This window comes from Uloborus diversus, chromosome 8, assembly GCF_026930045.1.
Source record: "Uloborus diversus isolate 005 chromosome 8, Udiv.v.3.1, whole genome shotgun sequence".
In the NCBI taxonomy this organism is placed as follows: Eukaryota; Metazoa; Arthropoda; class Arachnida; order Araneae; family Uloboridae; genus Uloborus; species Uloborus diversus.
The window spans coordinates 94,877,246-94,900,259 of NC_072738.1; the positions used below are offsets into that span (position 1 = coordinate 94,877,246).

The 23,014-nt window shown below is 33.5% G+C and overlaps 1 protein-coding gene across 1 annotated transcript in view; it reads left to right on the forward strand.

Moving 5' to 3' along the window:
* The window catches only part of LOC129227628 (calsequestrin-1-like), a 75,435-nt gene that overhangs the window by 27,119 nt on the left and 25,302 nt on the right, over positions 1-23,014 (forward strand). Inside the window, 2 exon segments of the mRNA XM_054862217.1 lie at positions 13,211-13,297; positions 18,288-18,380. Coding sequence (XP_054718192.1) covers positions 13,211-13,297; positions 18,288-18,380 — 180 coding nt within the window.

Below are 23,014 nucleotides of genomic sequence, written 5' to 3' on the forward strand. Positions count from 1 at the left end.
TTCCAAACGTTTTCTCCTGTCTTAATTCGTAAACATCAGATTAATTCCAGAAAATTAATAGTTTTCAGAAAAACATAAGTTTTTCTGTATACTATTACAAACGTAAACATGTGAAAGGCTGCTGCAACGGAATTCTCTTTCTCGTTTAATCTGATTAATAATAATACTCAAGATGTAACATCAAGGATCAAGATGTAACGCAAGGATTCAAACAAAAAATTGGTATGGAAGTAAAACTAAACTGTTCTAAACGCGAATGAAAGAATAGTGAGGCGCAATTTGAATATGGCAAGAGAATAGGCGGTTTGTATTTTTTGGCGTAATGAAGTAAAAACAAATAACTCCTTCACTCTAACATATTATTACGGTAGCGACAGGTCAGTCATTTAGGGGATCAGGCGGAATGGCCCTCGACTTTGAATTTTTTTTTTATATACAAGTGGGAGTGGTTTTTATAGCAATCCTATGAAATTTGCATTGGTTATACATACGCCCGTTATCCTCCCTCTCCCCTTTCATTGGAAAAACTCGAAATCACGGGCCAGGGTGGAAATAAAGTAGAAAAGTATCTTAATGAAATTTAATTTTCTCATAGATTTATCAACATTACCCTAAGAACTGTAAAAAAAAAAAAAAAACTACGTTTTCAGTGAGATATACGTTGGTTAAAGTAAGATCAAAACTGTCGTGGGAACTCCCATCTCTTATGAGTAAAATTCTGAAATTACGTCGAAATGTTCACCGTCAAATCTTTTGAAATCAATGAAACCCGTAACTGCTAAAACAGGTGTCTTTCACTCAGATTTTTGAAAAACGACTCTACGCGATGACAAATATTTTCAATTCTCAACATTCATGAAATTTATATATTCGATAGAACATCAAGGGACAATTTCAGAACAGCTATTTTATTGAAGGTTTTCAAGAGGATACTTTCACGCATGCGAAGTAGCGCTTGTCAGCTAATCACATTTTCCAATTTTAAATAGAAAAGAAAAAATTTCATAATGTAGGGTGAAATAACTGATATCAATGAGATTATTCAGATCAATTTTGACCTAGACTTATTTTTAAAATGAGTTTCAAAAAGTAATAGTTCCAGCTCAATATAGCTTGGTAATTCAGAAAGAAAAGAATATTGATAATAATAATAATAAACAAATAAGTTTTTCTCTCTCAGAAAAAATTGCTGTTTTAATTAGTGAATTTTTACTACCCAAATTATATAAGAATGCAAACTCAGTTTTTATTTAACACTCACGCTAGTTAAAGTGCTACAAAAATGAGAGGAATGCACGGCTAATTTAGATTTTTATTGATATCATGCTCAACCTCTCATATATAAATTCAGTATATTTTTCATTGTTTATTTAATTACACTGACTCACGTAAACGATTACGAAACTCAACTTAGAACGAAAATAAGGCTTGTTTTCGTTTAATTTCACTTGTATACTACATTTTTGTATGAATCCTCGCAACACTTCTTGAGATATAGCAGTCACATATAACGATAAAAATAATTCTGTGATCCATCCTTTTGGGATGACTGAAGCCAAAAATAAATGAGCCACTCGCCTTTTAAGATATACCTGTAGCCCAAATTTTGTCATAACCCTTGTACAGTGGACCCTCGTTTTACGCGGGGGTTATGTTCCACGGAAATGCTGCGTAAATCGAAACCGCGTAAATTGAGACCTAATATTAGTGTCAAAATAGGAATTAGGTTCCGTAGATTAAAAAAAATACTTCAATCTAGTGATGACTAATTGTATAATAAGTTTAATGTGTACTTATATCAATTTTTATGCACAATATGCATAAAGAAAACAAACTAATTTCGTGTTCTGTTTATGAAGAAGAGCTGACTATGATAGTATTTTGGTAGTCATTAAGAATTTTTCCTCCAATTCTTTGCTTAACATTAACTCATCCATGATCACTTGCGTCATTTCCATGATAGAATCTTCTTTCACTAACAAATCAGAAAGATCATTCCTATTGTCTACGGATGGTTCGAAAATTTTCAATGTGAGCGTTTTTGGTTGTGTGTCACCGGAGTCGGTATCCGCGTTGGTTTTGACCTCCTTTGTCACTCCTAAAAGCTCTTCTTCCAGTGAGTTCTGAACTGTGTGAGTTTAATCACTTTACTTCTGATGGAAAAAGCTCTGGAACCAAACGCATAAAATGTCTCCAAGGACCCAAGTTCGATTATTAGCACGCCAAAATGCAGTTAGTTACGTGTAATCTGCAATCTTTAGGAGCTTGGGTTTTGAAAGAGGGGAAAATGTTACTTGTTTGCATTGCCGCATCTGCGTAAAACCGAAACTCATCTGCGTAAATAAAATAAAGGTGTCAAATCTTCAACCGCGTATAATCGAAACCGCGTAAAATAAACCCGCTGAAAACGAGGGTCTACTGTATTACTTTTTGAGATATATCAATCACAGATAATAAAAAAGAAAGGAAAAAACATTCGATTGCTCCACCCTCTGGTGTTATTGAGCCCAAAATCTGTCCCCCTGCTGCTTCCTAACATTTTATTTGATTCCCTTCATCATTTTTTGAGCAATGACAGTCACGCATATCGATGAAAACGTTCAGTTACTCCACTATCTTGAAGGAATTGACGCAAAAAACCACGCAGCCCTAAATCATATATGGGTACTTGCGGGTATCGTTCGAATTCTTACTACAGGTTTTGACGTAGAATGTCCCCAAAAAATCGGTCACATACAAACGCACACTATTCTTGAAGAAAAGTTTAAAATAATTTAGCGAACGTCAGAACTGAACGCCGTCAGAACGTTTTACAGTTGGTAGATAGCGAGTCACAAGAAATAAGATAACGTAACGCTTGTATTCTATTTGTTTGCTGAAAAACAGCGGAGAGTTGCGAATCTAAACGGAATAATCTTTTTAGAATTTATCATGAAACTCAGTTAGTCCAGTCCCATTTTTAACGGAGACATTCATTAAAGGCAGTAACCATTTATTCTGCAAATTTGGTGTTAAACATCATTCTTGTACATTTAAATTTTTCTTACCAACTGAATAAACGAATTTTGGATCTACAACATTTTGGACAGGCGACATTTTGGCCCGACGACATTTTGGACAGGCGACGTTTTAGCCCGGCGACATTTTGGACCGGCGACATTTTGGATCGGCAATATTTTGGCCCGGCGACATTTTGGACCGACGACATTTTGGACCGGCGACATTTTGGACCGGCGACATTTTGGACAGGCGATATTTTGTCCCGGCGACATTTTGGATCGGCGACATTTTGGACCGGCGACATTTTGGACCAGCGACATTTCGGCCCGGCGACATTTCGGCCCGGCGACATTTTGGAACGGCGACATTTTGGAACGGCGACATTTTGGCCGCGACATTTTGTCCCGCGACATTTCGGTGGCGACATTTTGACCCCAAACCTTAAAAAATACACTTTTTTAATGAATTTTTTCCAGAAAAATGGTTTGATTAAATTTATTAAAGCTTCTTTAAGCTTTATGATTTTTTATGGTTCATATATGGTTTTAAGAATGTTCCATAAAATGTTAATGAAAAAATATCCATAGATAAGCCAGTGACAGCTTTTCCCAGAGTGCCTTTGGAAAAAGACAATTAATTTGCTGTGTTCACTATATCTCCCCTGTCAGTTATCAGAAATAAAAAACCATTTGAGTCTAGTCATTGTATTAATAAATCCTCCCCCCCCCCAACGGTCTTAATTTTTGGCGGCCATTTAAAATGAAAAGTGCTATTTTTAATGAAACATTCGGCCATTTTGTAAGTAAAATACCCCTTAAAACAAAACAAAACAAATCTAAAACTCACCAATTGGGAAGGTTTTTTTTATATGTACCAAATTTAAAATGAGTCGGCCAAGTAGTTTTACAATGGGATTGAACGCTAACTTTAAAAAAGTAGTTTTAAGAAAAGCACATTTAAAATTTTAGAAGCTAGAAAAGTCAAGATTTCTTTTTTTTCAACTTACGCTAATTATCAATTCCAGCTCCATACAGTACAGTCCTTGTAGCAACTTCAATGTCCTCGGCCTCTTTTTTTTTAACATATATATTTATTTAATAATATTTAGCTAACCGAAGATAAGCAGCACTGACACTGAGCATCCACAGCTGTTGGAACTACAGTGTAAAGAAGAAAAGATAACCACTCCCCAACTTTGAGAATTTTAATCTGATCGACTTGAAATTTTGGAATAAATTTTAAAATATTTAACTACAAGAAAAGACGAAAAAAAAAAAGAATTTATGAAAGAGCAACTCTCTTTTCCCCCCTCCCCTCTTAACTTATACCAAATATTTTATGTGTCATAAAATGAAAAAGATATAGGCATTTACTGTTAAACATTTAATTTTTAAGAGCAAAATCAAATTGTTGTCATTGCTAAACTATAGGGTGTAAGTAGCTTGACAGAAATTAATCAACTGTAACATGTTGCATCCTTAATGAACAAAATTATAACCCTGTTTTTGTGAAAGATCATTGTAGCAGGTACTTATTTCATAGCGAACTGCTGGTGTCTTCATCAAGTATATTTTTTAATGATAGATCCCTTTATTTATTTTCAACAGTAGCGTTGTTCTAAGTTATTCATAACTTTTAATTTTGTCTAATAGTTTCGTAAATAGAAAAAAAAAAATTCTTAGTGATTAATTTGGATTAAAGAAGGAAAAGAATCAGAAAAGACCCCTATTATTTTTATTACATATATATACAGTATATCCCCAATTTAACATTTGTCAAAGGACTGGAAAAAGTTATCGTTAAATTGAGGTGCATGGACATTCAATGCAGCCAAATCCGGACCAGTGAAATGCATCACTAAATCGAGAAAATCGTTAAATTTGATAGTGTTAAATCAAAGTTATACTGTATATACATTTCTTTTCCATTTAGTGTTAAATCTCTATTAGAGGATTTTGATGTGAAGTTTTAAGCTTTTTTCTTCTTTTTAACTTTTGTAGTAAATTGCTGCAATTTTCAATTACATTTATGTATGCAAATAAACTGTAATTTAATTAATTAATTTATTTTCTTTTTTTTCTGGATAAACTCTTTGCATTGCTTATACTTTTGCTCAACATCTTGATCAAGTTTTAGGAAATAAATTGATAACAATGGCAACTGGATATGAATGTTATTTCTTGTTTGATAACAGTTAAAGAAAATGTTAAGGCAACTATCTAAAAACTAAATTAACTTTATTTGGATTCTACATACGAAAGGGCTTCCAAATTGCCCTTGCTATTCGAACTGCCACGAGACGACCAACATCAACAAAAATCAAGCTATCGAATGCCACGAATCCACGATACATGAACAGAAAGACATCTAACTTAAATTGAGCCGAGAGGTGGAAAATTTGCATATCGAAAAGCGCCCTCTTGCGCACAGGTATACTCGAGGATTTTTATGGAGATTTTCCACAGCTCCCCACCATGAACTCCAAGAGTTCATCAATAGAACCTATAAAAAGAACTATAACAAAGGCAAATACATAAGGAAATTCTTCTCCTTAGTAAACAATAACGAATGCAATAACTATAGTTTGCTAAATTATAAAGATTAAAATACCATAAACTATATGGTTACAAACTTATATAAAATGTAATTTCTATTTTTGAATTTTTTGTTCAGACATATTTACAATTTTAAACTTAAGTTAACAAAATTAATTTTACTATAAACAAGAGTTTTTTTTTTCCAAAATTAATGAAATATTTAAGCAAATTATTTTAAGAAGTTAAAGTCCAACATTACAAATACTTCAAAATTTTGAAGGGAAAAAAAAGAGTTTAAAACAAATTATTTTCAATAAACTTTTCGACTGATTAATCATAAAAAGGATACGTGAAACCAGTTCATTCACAAAGTTCAAGGGGATATATCAGCTGCACAGGTTTTCTGAAAAGTCCCTTTTTGGTTTTGACGACACAAGCTCTGATATGTCCATCTCTACCTTGAAAAGTTTCTTGAACGATTCCCAAGTCCCATAGTAGTTTAGATTTTGAAGTTCCTTCGACGAGCACTACATCATTCATCTTTACTTCTTTGTGAACGTTAGGCGATTTGAAATGGTGAACTGTTTTCAAATTAAGTAGATATAGTTCTTTCCATTTAACCCAAAAATGTTTCAAAAGTGTCGTTTGATACTGCTTTCTTTTTAACAAGGACTCTCTTGTTGACACTCGATTAACTAACTCAGCAAAATTAAATGGATAGTCGTGATTTTTCCTTCCATATTGCAAAAAGTCAAGAGGAGTTAATGACTTGGGCTCAGAAAAATTATCAGTAACGTATGTTAAAGGTCTCGAATTAACGACGTATTCGATTTCAGTCAAAACAGTTGAAAGTTCTTCAAACGTGAGAAGAGCTTTTCCGAGAACTTTTCTGAGTGGATCTTTCACTGATTTTACGAGACGTTCGTAAAATCCGCCCCACCAGGGCGCCCTTTCTACGATAAACTTCCAATTAATGCCACGTGAAGATATAAAATCTTTAAATTCCGAATCTTGTAGAATGTCATAGAAGCACATTAGATCTTTATTTGCGGCTTTGAATGATTTTGCATTATCCGAATAAACAGCGCTACAACTACCTCGCCTGGAAATGAATCTTCTAAAGGCTAGTAAGAAATGCTTTGTAGACATGGAGGACACTAATTCTAAGTGAATTCCTCTAGTTACAGCACAGGTGAAAATTGCAAAATAAGCCTTTTTAACTTCCTTATCACATTTGTAAAGTATAGCTCCTGCAAAATCAAGGCCACAAATTTCGAAAGGTGGATTTTCTACGATTCTGTCTTTCGGAAGTTGCGCTGTTATTTCGTTTGCTGGTTTGGATTTGTATTTTCTACAAATGAAGCATTTTCTAAGTACTTTCTTCACGAGTTGTCTCCCCTTCGCTATCCAAAACTTTCTTCTAAGCATTCAAGCACCCCTTCTAAGTTTCAGGAAAGGTAAATCCTGTACTACTAATTTATTGCATTTCTACGACAAGGTTACCTCAGCTTTAGATAACAAAAAATGTGTGGATGTTGTTTATATTGATTTTCAAAAAGCTTTTGACAAGGTACCGCATGTTGCTCTTCTCAGCAAGTTAGCTGACATTGGAATAGGAGGAAAAACTTTACTTTGGGTTAGAAATTGGCTTACTGGTAGGAAGCAAAGAGTAGTTGTGAGAGGAAATCATTCTAATTGGAGTGATGTTTTAAGTGGGGTTCCTCAGGGATCAGTTTTAGGGCCTCTTTTGTTTATTATATTTATGAATGACATCAATGAAAATATTTCTGGAAGCATGAATTGTTTTGCTGACGATGTAAAAGTTATGGGGATTGTCGAAAATGAAGAACAAGTAAAACAGCTGCAAGAGGATTTAGATCATATTACTAAGTGGGCAGATAAATGGGGTATGGCAGTTAATGTAGGGAAATGTCAAGTGCTACACTTAGGTCATGGAAATAAGCGTATGAGATATCGTTTACAGGGTTCAGTCATAAATCAGGCGGAAAATGTTATGGATCTGGGTGTCTTTATAAATCAGGACTTCAAGTTTAGTCAACAGTGCAGTATTGCTAGTAACAAAGCCAACAAAATGCTTGGGTTCATCAATAGGTCTATTTCAAACAAATCTAAGAAAGTTCTTCTGCCTTTATATAGGAGTTTAGTAAGACCTCATTTGGAGTATGCTGTTCAGTTTTGGTCGCCTTATCTGAAGAAAGATATTTTTGTATTGGAAAGGGTTCAAAGAAGGGTAACTAAATTAGTAAGGGGACTCTCAGATTTAGATTATGATACCAGACTTAATAGGCTTAACATGTATAGCCTGGAGCAAAGGAGAGTCAGAGGGGACATGATTCAGTTATTTAAATTTATCAAAATGAAAGATGTAAATGGATTAAATTTTTGCGGGGAAAGCAGGACAAGGGGTCATTGTTTTAAGCTATTTAAATCTCAGGCTAACTTGGAAATCAGGAAAAACTACTACTTTAGCAGGGTCGTGGGCACTTGGAATAGCTTACCGGAAGAGGCGGTAATGAGCAAGGGAGTGGATAGCTTTAAGAGGGCCATTGATCTTCATTGGGGACTAATTAATTGACTAGGACCAGCCTAGCTGGGCCCAGAGCCTGTTGCTGGTCGTCACATTTGTATTTGTATTTGTATTACTAGAGTAGCTGTTACTCCGATATGAAAGTTCTTAGTATGCTCATGTAAGATTAATAATTCCGAAAATTTAGAGTTTTTTGGTAAAAGGATGGGTTGTTTCTCGTCTAGAGAAAATTCTGATTCATCTAATCTCCCTTTTATTCGCAAAATATTCCTGGGATCTAAGAAAGGTACTAGAGAACGAATTTTTGAACTATCGCTAACTTGTAGAGATTTTTCTAAATCGACTATTTCTAACCAATAAGCTTCTTTCTGGGTTTCTTTAATCCAGTATTCTTCAGACAATTTAAGCTCATCTGTTTCGAGAGCACTTTTATTTTTCGACGTATTTCTTGCGTTGTGTACAAATCGAAATACGAAGGCAGTTACTCGCAATAGTTTGAGATAACTGCTAAATTTATCAATGTTAATGAGCTTTTCGCGATTTTCGAGGATTACTTCATTTTGCGAAACTTCTCTAAATTTACTCTTTAGTTCTAGGTCATGATTGCTGACGTTTTGGGCCTCTATTTTTGGCCAAAACTGCTCGGTTTGGCTATGCCAGGGTGGTCCGTGCCACCAAAGTTGACTATCTTTCAATTCCCGAACAGATATTCCTCTGCTTACAATATCGCTTGGATTGTCCCTCCCAGGACAAAAATTCCATTTCGGTGGTTCAGTCAGTCTTTGAATCTCTTCTATCCTATTTTTGACGAAAGGTTTGTAACAGGACGGTTCCCCTCTAATCCAATGGTAAACTATAGAGGAATCCTTTAGAGACTTTAGCACACAACCTGGCAGAAAGCAGTGCTCCCATCAATTCCAACCTCGGCAAAGAAAGAGTCTTTAACGGGGCAACCCTGCTCTTGGAAGTGATAAAACTAGTCGTTATAGTCCTGTCAGTCTTAATGACTCGAAAATATATTACAGTTCCGTAGGCCTTTTTAGATGCATCCGAAAAGGAGTGCAGTTGCACATCAACTGTGTAGGAGTCCGTGAAATGATGAAAGCGAGGGATTTCAACTAAACTTAAGTCCTTCAGTTCAAGACACCATTGTCTGAAAGGTTTTTTGATAACTTGGGGCATTTCCTGGTCCCAAAGAAGACCCATTTCCCAGACGCGTTGAATGAGAATCTTCAAACGAATTACGTAAGGAGCTACAAATCCTATAGGATCAAAAATTCGACCAGCAACTTGCAACAGGAATCTTTTTGTATCAATTCCTTTTGATACAAGGGATATCAGATTTTCTACGTTAAAATAAAACAAATCCCTGTCAGCGTCCCAGGAAATGCCTAATACTTTATAGTTTATCATGTTTTGACCAATTGGGTTTGATGACGTTTCAGTAGAAAACCCGTTCTTCTCCCAAAGTTTTCGCAAGACAGTCAATTTTATCAATTAATTGATTATATAATACTTCTAAATTATGCACATTAGTTTCATTTACTAAAGTTACGTCTAAACTTTTAACGAACTTAGTGGCACTGCATTTAAGCGCTTTACGCTTATTTTTTTTATCTTTTCAGCATCCATATTAATTGACATACAAATTGAAAACAAATAACTCACCCAAATTTCTTCAGTTACTATGTCCAATGGTACGAAACAACAACGATGTCAATATAACATATCACTACTCGACGAATTCTAACTATCAAACGGTTATGCGTACCTTGCGGCCGATGCACCATAAAGAAAATGTTAAGGCAACTATCTAAAAACTAAATTAACTTTATTTGGATTCTACATACGAAAGGGCTTCCAAATTGCCCTTGCTATTCGAACTGCCACGAGACGACCAACATCAACAAAAATCAAGCTATCGAATGCCACGAATCCACGATACATGAACAGAAAGACATCTAACTTAAATTGAGCCGAGAGGTGGAAAATTTGCATATCGAAAAGCGCCCTCTTGCGCACAGGTATACTCGAGGATTTTTATGGAGATTTTCCACAACAGTTTGTGTTTTTTTTTTTTTTTTTGCAACTCAATTACACACCTAAGTTTGAATTATATTGAATTATAGCATACTTTTTGTGGCTTATTTTGTTAGTGTCTACTCATAGGTATTTTTCTGCTGAAAGTCTAGAAATGCTTCCTAGTCAATTTTTTAAACATATTTATTTTTCCTTTTTGCTTTATTATTATTTTTTTTATTTGCCAGAACTAATTATATTTTTTATTGATTTGTATTGACTTAAATGAGAACTTAAAACTGTGAAGAGATTTTGTTTATTTCCTTAATTTAGTCCCTCATGCCACCTTTTTTCCCAACCTGCTTTTTGATTAAATCTTAGTTTAGGATGCCTGGCCAACTAGGGCACTAAAACATTCAGCACAGGAATAAAGATAACACAAATTATAGATTCAAAATTTATTAATTGCATGAATGGAAAACAGTTCTGAAGAGACAATGCCCTTTTCACCTTTCAAATTTTGGTACTATATTAGAACAGAAATATCAAACTGGTGAGTAAAGTGGAATGCGGTCAAATTACTTTCCAAAAGATTAATGCTAGCAATATCTGTCTCACCAGGGGTCTGGCCAGAGAATATTTGGGTCCGTTAACGGACCCTTCACAAAAATCCGATCAACCAAAACGGACCTTTCACAAAATCCCGATCAAACAAAACGGACCCTTCACGAAATTCTGATAAACAAGATCGGATCTGTTACAAATTGTTTATTGAAAGAGCAAATCTGAAAGCAAAATAACGCATATTTCTGTGTATAAACCGATAATTTTTGGAACCTTTTTTTAAGTCAAATTAGAGGGATCAGCTTATACAAAATCGGCTAATTTTGAGGAAAAAAAAAATCGGCACTCTTGGGATGCTCCTGCAAGCGATAAATAATTGCTACTGCCAAGTAGATATAATGGTTGTTTGTTTTATCACAGCTAATTAGCAGCGGAGTTTTTGTAAACTTTTCTGAAAAGGCATTGGTAAGCACTTTTCTCCACTCATGATTTAATAAACAATAATAATATATATCTGCAACATGAACTTAGAACTGCAAAGAGATAGTAAGGGTGAGGAAAAAATGTGATCGCTTCAGATAGGGATACCAACTTCAAAATTATCACCACTTAGCGTCTGGCGTTGAACCTTTATAATGACTTGATTAGGAAATATTTTCATCATTTTGCCAGCTTGTCAATATTTGCGTTTTTAGGGTGCGGTGCGATTTTTAATTGTTATTTTGGGAGAAAATTATATGGGTTTTGATTTTTCGATGCTAACAAGGATGATTAACTTTAAATAAACTCTTTTAATTACTGTTTTTTTTTTCTTTAGATGTCTACATTTTGAAAAATGCAATCTTTTAACATCCGATATGAGAATCATATTTTGTTCTTTTTTCAAGCTAACTTCGCTTTATTAGCATTCAAATAAATGAAAAGTCTCTTTATTTCTGTTAGAACTCTCATTTCAAGTTTTTAAAGCAAAATTCCATTTTCTGTTATGAGTCAAAAATTAAAATGCTGAATAGATGGTTTATTTTATTTTATTTTTTGGGTCAACTGTGTCCACAGATATTAATGATATGTTTATCATAGGACTCTAAAATGCAATTTAAAAATAATTTTATCAAAAACATTTCTTTTACAAGCCGTTTTTATACTTTTGATGCCTTCACTTTGAGAATTGCGATCTCTTTGCATCCGCTATGGGAATCCGATTTTACGAAATTTTGATGATTATAACGCTTTGTTAAGAGGTAAACAATTGAAATATCTTTTTATTTTTGTTAAAATCACGGAATTTATAAGTTTTAAACGAAATTCTTTGCTTTTTAAGAATGTCTTGGGTCAAAAAGTTGAATGCTGAACCCTATTCTGAATTTTATTTTATTTATTCATATTTTTGTTACAATTATTTTAAGTACTGTACAGAAATATATCTAGTATAGTTTAACATAATGAATGTAGAATGGTAGATAAATATTGATACTTGAAGCAGCGATGCCCCCCCCCCCCCCGCCAAATATCAGAAAAAAAATCCAGAATGATTTTATCGACGTAGAAGAGGAAAACACTCAACTTTAAGTTTAATTGATGCCGTTTGTGTCATCTCTAAATTGTAAAATTTTGTTTTGACTATTTTTTTTTTTTGCAAAATTTTTTGATTTTTCACAAAATTAATTCATTTTTCACAAAATTGTTTGATTTTTCACAAAAAACGGACCCTGTGAAAAATCCTGGACAGACCCCTGCTCACATTTTTGAAGGATTTTAACATAATTTTTTATAGAAACTTTAAAAAATATTTTTTTCCCTCTCACATTTCTGTTCAATCTACAACCTTTGTGCTATTTATAAATTTTCCTCAAGCTATTAAAAGTCAGGATTTTTGGAAAAGTTTTGTGGCTTGGAGCTGAAAATTTATGAAATTCTTTTTGATATTAACTGAAGATATGCTGTTATGCAAGAGATGACTTATTTATGAAATGATCAAACTGATAATGACATTCAATCTTGTAACTTGGCACAAAATTCTGAAACTTAAACAAGGTTAACAGATTTTTATGAAATATTATTTTTGCTCTTGATCTAAAACATTTTTCACAAGTTTGCATAAATTTTTATGAAGTACATGTTTTTGTTCTTGCTGTAAATTGTTATGAATAGTGTTTTTTTATACTCCCGAAAAAAGTTCATTGTAACTATTCAAAAAATAATGTATAAATAGACGGTCAATCAACAACAATTAAAACTATTAAAAATGTTACCTTTTTTTTTCATGTTTCAACTTTTGTGTACTTATGAAGTGAATAATTTTGCATTCTTTTAAAAGTGAACAATATTTTTTTTTTTTTTCCGTTCTTGCTTAGTGTTAACCTCTGAATTTAGGCCAACTCTAAGCTGTTACAAGTAATCAGTGGCCAATCTTTGTATAGTTCTCGGAGAAAATCTTGTTTCCTCTCATTTATTATAAAATAACCTTTTACAATAGATATAAATTGCTTTCATTTCAAATACTGAGAAAGAAATAACGTTATTCATCTATTTTCCCTCTTAGGTTGCCAAACACCTCAAACTGACTACAGTAGGGCAAATAAATCTTGTTAAACCATTTAGTAAGACTTCTATAGCATGTCCACAAAATGTAAGTATAAGTTTCATCTTTCTTTTCTTAAAGCTACTTTATGACTAGTGATGTAAAATACCTGGGTATTTATTTTTAGGGGTAAATACCCAGGGTAATATACGTGGGTAAATACCCAAAATGGGTATTTACCCGGGTATTTATTTCAAAAATTTATATTCAACTAAAATACTTTTCTGTCTGTAACTTTTCTGTCTGTATTCCACTATGTATATATCAGGGTTGGTTAGTTTCTGCCGAGGTGGTTAAAACCACTGGTAGAAACCGGTTAAAACCGGCATGGCAAAAACCCCCTGGCAAAAACTCAAAAAATGTCATAAAAGAAATCTTTGATACCCAATAGGAATTTAGCACAGGAAAATAATGAAATGTTAGCAAAAGAACACTTTAATTACAATATCATTAAAAATCAAACATTATGTTTTTTGACTCTGCAGCTGTCTCTACGAAAAGGTGGATTGAAAAAGTAAATGATTTCTTAATTTAATATGAATAGAGGAGAAATTACAGAATACTCTCGCAACAGAAGAACTGGATGGCATGCCATCAAGGATCCAGCAAAGATTCATGAAACTTTCATCAATTGTATATATTTTTTAAACTGGTCCATTATGTAGTAACTGAGGTGGTTTTAAAACTTGACTGAAAAAATAAGTTTTGGGAAATAGGGTCAATTTGTTTTGAAAAGCTGTGATATTAGGTATAAAATCGAGGTTACTGTCGGCAAGTAAAATTCGGGCATTTTCTTCTTGAGCACATGATAATTTTAATCCCAAGACTTTTAGATGATGCGTGTAAGCTAGCAAATGACAACCAGTAACTGCCTGTTTAATTCTGTATGTCACTTCTTTTTCTTAAGTGCCCTTAAGATTCTCGTCCTTTAGATCAATACAAATGTTACGAGCATCTGCAGTTTAACAGTTCTCTTTCTGATCAAACTAAATCAAGGGCAATGAGTTTTATTTTTTACAATGATGAAATAGAATTACATTTTTTAGTTCACTTAAACAAATATCATTTTGTACTTACTTGAATTAATAAAGATACTTTTTAATTTTTGCCAGTTTCTGCCGGTTTTTACCGGTTAAAACCAGTATTTGCCACCGGCAGGGCAGAAACTAGTTTCTGCCGACAGAAAGCCAACCCTGGTAAATATATAACCAACCATATACAAAACAATAAGTTTTTGCCCAAAAATTGTATTTTGATCACATATTTAAAGAATTAGTGTGTGAAACAACTTAGCAATCTAATATGGTATTCACATTAAATGCGTTAGATATGCCTAATCAATGCCCCCATCTTTCTTTTTTGTTTTTCACTTTTCAAAGCAAAATTTAAACTTTTACCACTACAAATACAAAGTGAGTGACAAACTTCCGCCTCCTAAATACTAAATGCTTATCGCGTTCTCCTTTTTAACATAGAGCAAAATGATTCCAGTAATTTCAGATAATTTCAGTCTTCTGGCTACTGCCAACTATCGAAGGTTGAAAGCATTAGAAATTAAAAGTGAAGAAAACAATTGGTTAACTTCTAAATATAAAATTTAAAATTAACCAATTAATGATTTGATTTGAATTGTTTGGATCCATCGTCATAGCAACACCATCCATGTATTGCAGTCAGATAATAGCGTTGTTCGTGTACCGACGGAGGATCACTTTTAAAGCAAATGTGATAGACATTTAATATTTAGGAGGCTTTAGACAAACTGATTGCAACTCAAAGCCAAAACTAACTAGTTGCATGATATTATGAAAAAGTTGTGCTAGCTCCTTCTATGTGACAAAATTAAACTTAAATCCCTTTGCTTTACTCCATAAAAAGATAAAATATCCTGCCATCCTATTAAAGTTTTAGAATAGTTCATTCTAAATTCTGACAGTTTTTTTGATAGGACTTCATCACGCCTTTAATTAAAGAAATTATAATATATAAATTTTTATAGTTTTAATCTTTCATTTTACAGTTAATGTTTTAAATAGAAAATCATCACCTTTTGATACCACCTAAAGTTTTTTTTGGCAAAATGTGCAACTACTAGGGGACTTACCCTGCCTTCGGATAAATACCCAAAAAAATATTTACCTTCTCACCTGACATCACTAATTGCATGTATTAAAAATAGTTCGAATAAATTTTCATCATGAAGTACTGGGGAGCAAATGCAAACGAGCCAGGCAACAAAAAACAATATTTAGATTTTTTTTTTTGCTTATTAATGTGGAAGCTGTTTCTATATTTGCCACGTTATCACTTAAACAGCAATAGCATAAATAAATAAATAACATCATAGTCTTAATAACTTCTCAGTAAATTCTTCCAAGCATCCCTCATGCTTCCTTTTTTTTTTTTTTCCATTTTGTATATGACTAATCTAGATTGTGATTTTGAAATACTAAAGTTCATCATTGAATTGCTTATACTTGTCCAATTATGACATTGAAACGAAAGATTCTTTGGTTCACGATATGTTTCTTTCATAATTTTATCAAGTCTTCCAGTAAAAAAATATTATAAACTGTGTAATACATATGTATGTATCAGTTTTACCAATTATTTCATATTTAGATTTTTAAAAAAAATTCCGACTCACTCTTTGCATTTTTTTATAAAATACCCAGTTTTTGGGTATTTACCCAGGCCTTGGGTAAATACCCAAAAAATATTTACCTACCCACTGGGTATTTACCCGATCCACATCACTATTTATGACACACACTTTCTGTTTCTCATAATTTTCCCAAGATTTTTTTTTTCTTTTCTTTTTGTTAGTATCACAATCTTCCTTCTTTTACTGCTTGATTTTTTACATGTTGTCATGCTACAACAATACTCTGGTTCTGAAAGTGTTCAATAGTCAGGCTTTTACTGTATTGCCATTCAATTTAAGAAAAGCATTATAAATAAGAGAGGAATGTGAAAAAAGAAAAGACAGATTAGGTTGCAGACTTACAATCTTTCAGAAGTATGTTTTCTTTTAAATACTGTTTAAGGCTTTCACGGCCGGCGTCAATATGGGGAGATAACATTTCCGGACTTATTGGCCGTGGTCTAATTGGGGTAGAAATTCCAGACATTTCGGCTTGCATTGCTGCAACCATCATAAGTGGTTTGAGTTTGGTGAGACTGATTCCTGGCTTCAGTGGCTCCGGTATTTAAGCAAACTGCTGCTGTACTGCTGGTCCTGATTGGGAGGCGTTCTCAAGCCGCTGGTGGAATAAGGTTCCTGATTGGATGAGATTCAAGCCACTGGGTGGTCCTGGTACCTGATTGGATGGGATTCACAAGCCGTGGTGGCTACCGGTTTCTGATTGGATGGGACCACAGTCTGTTTTAGACTGTTGTGGCGAGCGGATCTAAGGGTATGGTGCCATGATTTTGGTAAATTGAAATTCACCTCTTTTCTGTTGAAATTAAAGGGGTTTTTGAAAATTTCTATAGCTTTGCGATGAAGACGGGCAAAGTAATGAGATGTTGTAGCCAAGATTTCTGTGACTTTAAATTTGATGTTGTGGACTCCTTCTTGTTGGCTGTGTTCGGCTATGGCTGACTTATCATAGTTTCCTAAACGGCAATGACGAACATACTCAGAAAGGCATGTCTTGATGCTGCATTTTGTAGTTCTTGTGGATCAGTTTATGTCAGAACTACGAAGCGCAGCATCAACAGTCTAAAACTTACTGTGGTCCCATCCAATCAGAAACTGGTAGCCACCACGGCTTGTGAATCCCATCCAATCAGGTACCAGGATCACCCAGCGGCTTGAGAACGCCTCCCAATCAGAACCAGCAGTACAGCAGCAGTTTGCTTAAATACCGGAGCCACCAAAGCCAGGAATCAGTCTCACCAAACTCAAACCACTGATGATGGCTGCAGCAAAGCAAGCCGAAACGTCTGTCATTTTACTCCAATTAGACCACGGCCAATAAGCCCGGAAATGTTATCTCCCCATATATGTTTTCTTTTGTTCATGAATGCAAGGACTTTACCTTAAGTCATAGAATGTCAATTTCTTACTTACTTACAACAGAAATAATACTTACTTTGTGTTTACAATTTCATAATGATTCTTTTGTGAGTTGTTCAAAAATGTCCTCATAATTTTGTATAAAGGAACAGATTAATACGAGTAAGATGATAATCACAAAAACTTATCTCGGAACTTTGAAAGTTAAACTTTGAAGAGGCCATATACAATCTTCAAAACTTCAAGGAATATTTTCTTAAAGTTTTGGAAGTTGAAATTTTTTTTTCCAATAATGAATGGCTTGCATGATATTTTTAAGAAGAAATTTCTACTGAAAGAAAAATCTTCATTAAAGTTGCTACATCAGAGTCAGATTGCACATAACCTACTTGTGCCTGTTATTAATATTATTCATTTCATCATGTTATAAACTCAAAAAAAAAAAAAAAAACTTTGCTGGTCTATTCAAGCAGAACATCACATTTGAATTTTTCACTGTTCTTTTAAGGAAATAAATTGTAAAAGTTCTTATCATTGGTTTTTGAATGAAGTAGAAATTATCTTTCAGGCCATTCATTTTACAACAAAATGTCTTGTCCTGTCATTTACTGTTGCACACCGTTGCTCTAAAATCATACAATCCCATTTTCTAATTGAGAGTGTTAATGTTTTGATTTACATACATATATATTTGGATGATGTCATCAGTTTTATAGTATGTTTTCTATATGTATTTTTATGGGTTTTTCACCCAATATATAAAGAAAAATGCTGTGGACTAAAAAAAAAAAAGAATGTTAGTTGCAAAAAATGTGTTTCAGATCTTAAAATAACTAAGAATTTGTATAAGTAGTTTTGAAAATTTGTTTTGCGGGCAAATGATTTTCGTCTCAATTACTAGAGCATACATAAAATGCATGTTTCGATTGCATTACATGCCTATTTAAATGTCATTATTTTTGAAAGAATTTTTGTGTGTTATATATTTATTTGAATGTCTTTTTGCATATTTTCCAGCCTGCCACAGTTGCTGATATTGAAGCCTTTGTCAAGAACAACAAAGGATCTTTGCTTTCCAAAATTGATGAACATAATTTATATGATCCATCAGTGAGTTTCCTTTTACTTTTTACTCCTGTTTGAGCATATAATATGTTTGCAGCTATAAAATTTTAAAAAAAAATCGAGTTGAGACTTGCTCCAAGTTGAAAGGGGATCCTAATGTATTGGGAGGGAAAAAAAATAGCAATGCAGTAATCGCCACTTATCGAATCACTGGAGTATAAAATTAGCCGCTTTTTAAAATCAAATCAGGAAGGACAGAATCATTATAATATCAAAACATACTAAAACCATCCATTAATAAAGCTATTTTTGCGCTTTTATGAAAACAAGATTTTTAAGAGCATATAACAGAAATTGAAAAAGACAGTTATGATATTTTAAGCATTGAAACAGATATAATAAATTTGAAAGTTTTGTCGGTTCAAGAATTGGAGGAATTGGTTTTAGAAGATGATGGTATCGTAGTGACAAATTTTCCCTCTTCAACAGATGTCAGAAAAATACTCGATGTCATACGATGCACTTTATAGTAAAGAGGCAGTAATGTTGAATGTTGCAAAAACCATTTACAAACTTTTTCAAGAGATATTGAATCTTGACTTTCCAGTTCTGTTAACCGAACATGAATGTGACAACATTTTAAGACCGTTGTCTTAAAATTAAAAAAGTGCATGTTTTGTTGGAATATTAATTGTGTTTTGAAAAACTTGAAACAACATATAAATGTAGTAATTCAATTTTTCACAGCATTTAAACTTCAAAACATCTTTTTTTAGTGTAGGTATGCCTGTTCTTAAAATTAGTCTTTTTATAAAATCAATTATCCTCAGAAATCAATCCTCAGATCAATTTTCTGTCCTAAAATCTTAAGAACGCAAGTTAAAAACTGGTGAACAATATTAATTTTTAGAGATGGCATTGCCTTAAACAGCATTTCCCAAAGTGTGATCCCTTGGGTTCCGCCGAAGTATAAGAAGGGTTCTTCCGTGAGTTAACCGTTGCATAAATTTATTTTCCACTAGTTTAAAAAAAAATGAAATAATCAATATTAAGAATCTGAAATGTCGCTGCCGAATGAAGTAGTAGTCATCACAGTGTTTTCATCACCATGTCATAATCAAGTAAATACCATCTGACTTGAGGAAAGTTCTTGGTAAAGCTTCCAAAATCTTTTTTTTTTTTTTTGCAAATCTTGTTTTCTTCAGTCATGACTACTTATGAAGATTTATGAAGACATGGGTAGGCACTAAAAATGATCATTTTTTCGTACAAAATATGCTGGGTACCAAAAACCAAAGTTCTTATAAGGTTGTATGAATTTCCAGTTGAAATGAACGTTTTGCAACTGGAGCTAAAAGGCGTCAAAATTTTTAGCTGTTTTCAATCTTTTACATGTGGAACGATGGCGGATAAATATTTTGTTGACTTTTTTAGTGAACTGAACCAAGTGACTATTTTTACTCAAAGGGAAACAGTAACCACATTTGTCGTGAGAGATAAAATAACAGCGTTAAAAAGAGAGCTGAATTTGTGTGTTCCCAGCCTAAAAGCGTAGAATGTTTTGCTCTCTTAAAGGGAATTTCTACCAGAAACAATCTCTATGAAGAAAGCGCAGTGCAACTACATATTTTATGATAGTAAAAACCATTGCTGTTCATTTGAGAAACCTATGACACTGTCCATACCCGAGTAAGAATAATAATTGCACTTCAGAGTTCATCTGTTTTTAAACCAATTTTCTGATTCAGTTTTACATAATAAATTTTAATTTGATGTTGAAAATGAATGCTGTTCTAAAGTAACAAAGCTCTATCTCAAAACTTCTTCCACTTGTAACAACTTATCAATGCAAAACAAGTATTCCAGCCTATGCGTACCCAAAAAACAAATTTAGTTTTTGAATTCTGCTCCTGCCGTACATACTCAATATTCCGATATAAAGTAAAAATTTGTAGCTATTATCAGTTTTACAATGAATTAATTTCATTCTTCATATTAATGTAATTAGTTGCAGGGACAGTAATAAAACTTGCAACAATTTCATGGGAAAATTATGTTTTCATTAATAGGGTCTTATTCCAAATTGAAGGTAGTATTTTTTATTCATAGTGCTTCATAAATTTTTAAAATGTTGCTTTCAGCTCATAGTTAAATAGTGTGCTACAGACACAGGCTGAGCACAGTAAAGCACTGACCTGAGTTTGTGGCTAAAGGGTCACGGATCCGATATTGATAATGGTCGAAGATCTGCCATGTGCGTTAACTTGAATAGTGCATGATCACTCAGTTGTAGTCAAAGCCTTCCACGGTTCCATCCCAAATCAATACCTTTGGAGATAGTGGACTGAGATTGCTTAGCTCCTGGTCAGGCATTTAAAAAAAGCTGTCATTAGGGTCCCTTAAAAACAGGCAAAACTAGATTTATAAGTTTGATGACCTGTTAATGCATATTTGGGGCCCCTACATGTCTATAACAGAACTGTATAAAAAAATTTATCATGAAAAGTTTTGTATTCCCTTCATGGTCCTTTGACGTTCACAATTTATCTCAGGTAAGTTGGCGCAATTTGCTGTCTTGGAGGAATTTCAATTTATGTATCATCACAACCAAGTTGGATGCATGTCTTGCCAAAGTTCTAATGATGCACATTGCACAGGCACTAAATGATGAAAGAGGATATCCGTAATGCTGGATGACAAAAGCATTCAAAGTTCTTCTCTTGAGCAATAGGTGCAAAAAATTAAAAGAGAATCCACAAATTGCTGCTAAACACATGCTGCTCAAATACATGCTAAATATAATAGACGAACAGATAGTCTCGGAAAATGTTTAAGGTAGGTTCAGCGCACCATAAGACGTGTTAATTGCAAAATATGAACGTTCTCCCGTAATCAATAGTTTTTTCTATGCAGAAGAAAGTAATCGGAAGATGATCATTTTTCATCTTTATCATTTGAATCCTAGATCGTTAACATTTTGTCTTTTAGTCACAAACAAAATTCACTAAGGGTTCTGTGGCCTAAAAAGTTTGAGAACCGTTGCCTTAAATGAATTTGGGTGCAACTAGATTGACATTTTCAAGTGGGCGTGGCAAGAAGACAAAAATAAGAATGGTTGAAATAATGGTCAATGCAAAAAAATTGATGTCAAAGTGGTAGTCACTGTGGTAATCACATAGCAAATTAAAACAATCGAGTTTTTCAAAGGTGGATGCAATCGGATTTTGAAATGCTTAAAAAATTCGGAACTTAACTCAAAAAAATCGTAAAAAGCTGCTCCAAATGCATAAACTTTATGATAATTTGCAAAAACTGCCAAATATGCTGTAGAAACGACAGTATTAAATGCAAAATCACTCTTTTAGCCCATGTTTGTTTGATTTTGGCGCAGAAAAGTACATTTTGCGGTATGTTGTAGCAGTTTGGCACAGGATTGGTGATTGGCACAGCTGGCACATTCCTGCATCCTTTTGTTTCTTGCTGCCTCAAACGAGTTGGGGACCCGAAGAATGAAAATGAAATGTAAGGATCATGTTTACAATAGAAACTGTCAGATTTTTATACTTTTGGGCAAAAAGTTTTTATGACTTCAGTTGTTACTTTTATAAAGGGTTTGTTTTGTTGATGCAATTTTTTTTGGGGGGGGGGGAGGAGAGGGGTAGAGTTTTGCAGTTTCAAAAAAGTGATTTTTTTTTTTAATTTTTTGTTTTGTCTTGTAGTTAAACATTTCAAAAATATATTCCCAAAATTTCAAGTCGTTTAAAGCAAAATTCTCAAAAATATCACACAAGTCTCCACTCCCTCAAACTGTAGCTCCGACTGCTGTGAAAGAATGCAGCAATTCTGACAGCTGCAGACGCTCAGAATGTCGGTGCTGCTTGCTTGCGGTTAGTTAAATATACTATAGATAAATAATGACAGGGTTCGTACGGGTCATGGAAATCCTGGAAAGTCATGGAAAAAAAATAACAGAATTTCAGACCTGGAAAGGTCATGGAAAATTGAAATTTTCAGTGAAAGTCATGGAATTTTTTTTTTAAGTCATGGAAAAATGTCCTGGACAAAGAGAATGGAACAGTAGCTAAAGGAGCATTAAAAATCTTGAGTGATTTAACAGTATAGCACATAAAAGCTTTAAAAGTGGAAAATTGAACGTTCCAAAAATCAAATCTGAATTTTGAAATCTCATTGCATCCTCTTCTGTCGCAGCCGCTTGCCATTTTTTGCGATGTGATTTTACTGCCTGGACATCACTTATTTTGAATTTTCTGTTATTTTCAACACTTCTTATGTTTCATATTCTGTAGTAGCAAAATTTCACCTTCTTAGTTTTGCCACTCCCACTCAAAAAAAAAAAAAAGCAATTCAATTGCATGCAAATTCAATTCCATCACTCGTAAGGCCTTTATCATTAAATTTATCAGAGTTTATCTTAATTTGTTGATTGTTTTAGAAAATAAAGATCTATAAGTCCGGCGATAGAATACAGAAAAAGAGGAATTCTAATGCTCTAAAACAGTAGTGCCCAACATACGGCATGCAAAACTAATCCATGCAACCCACTACTACGTTCAATGTCGGGAATTAAAAGTGTTCTGGAATTTCTGAACCTATTAATTTATATGCATTTGAAAATATGCAAATTTGTAAACAAACCAAATATACTTTTGAATCAGAAG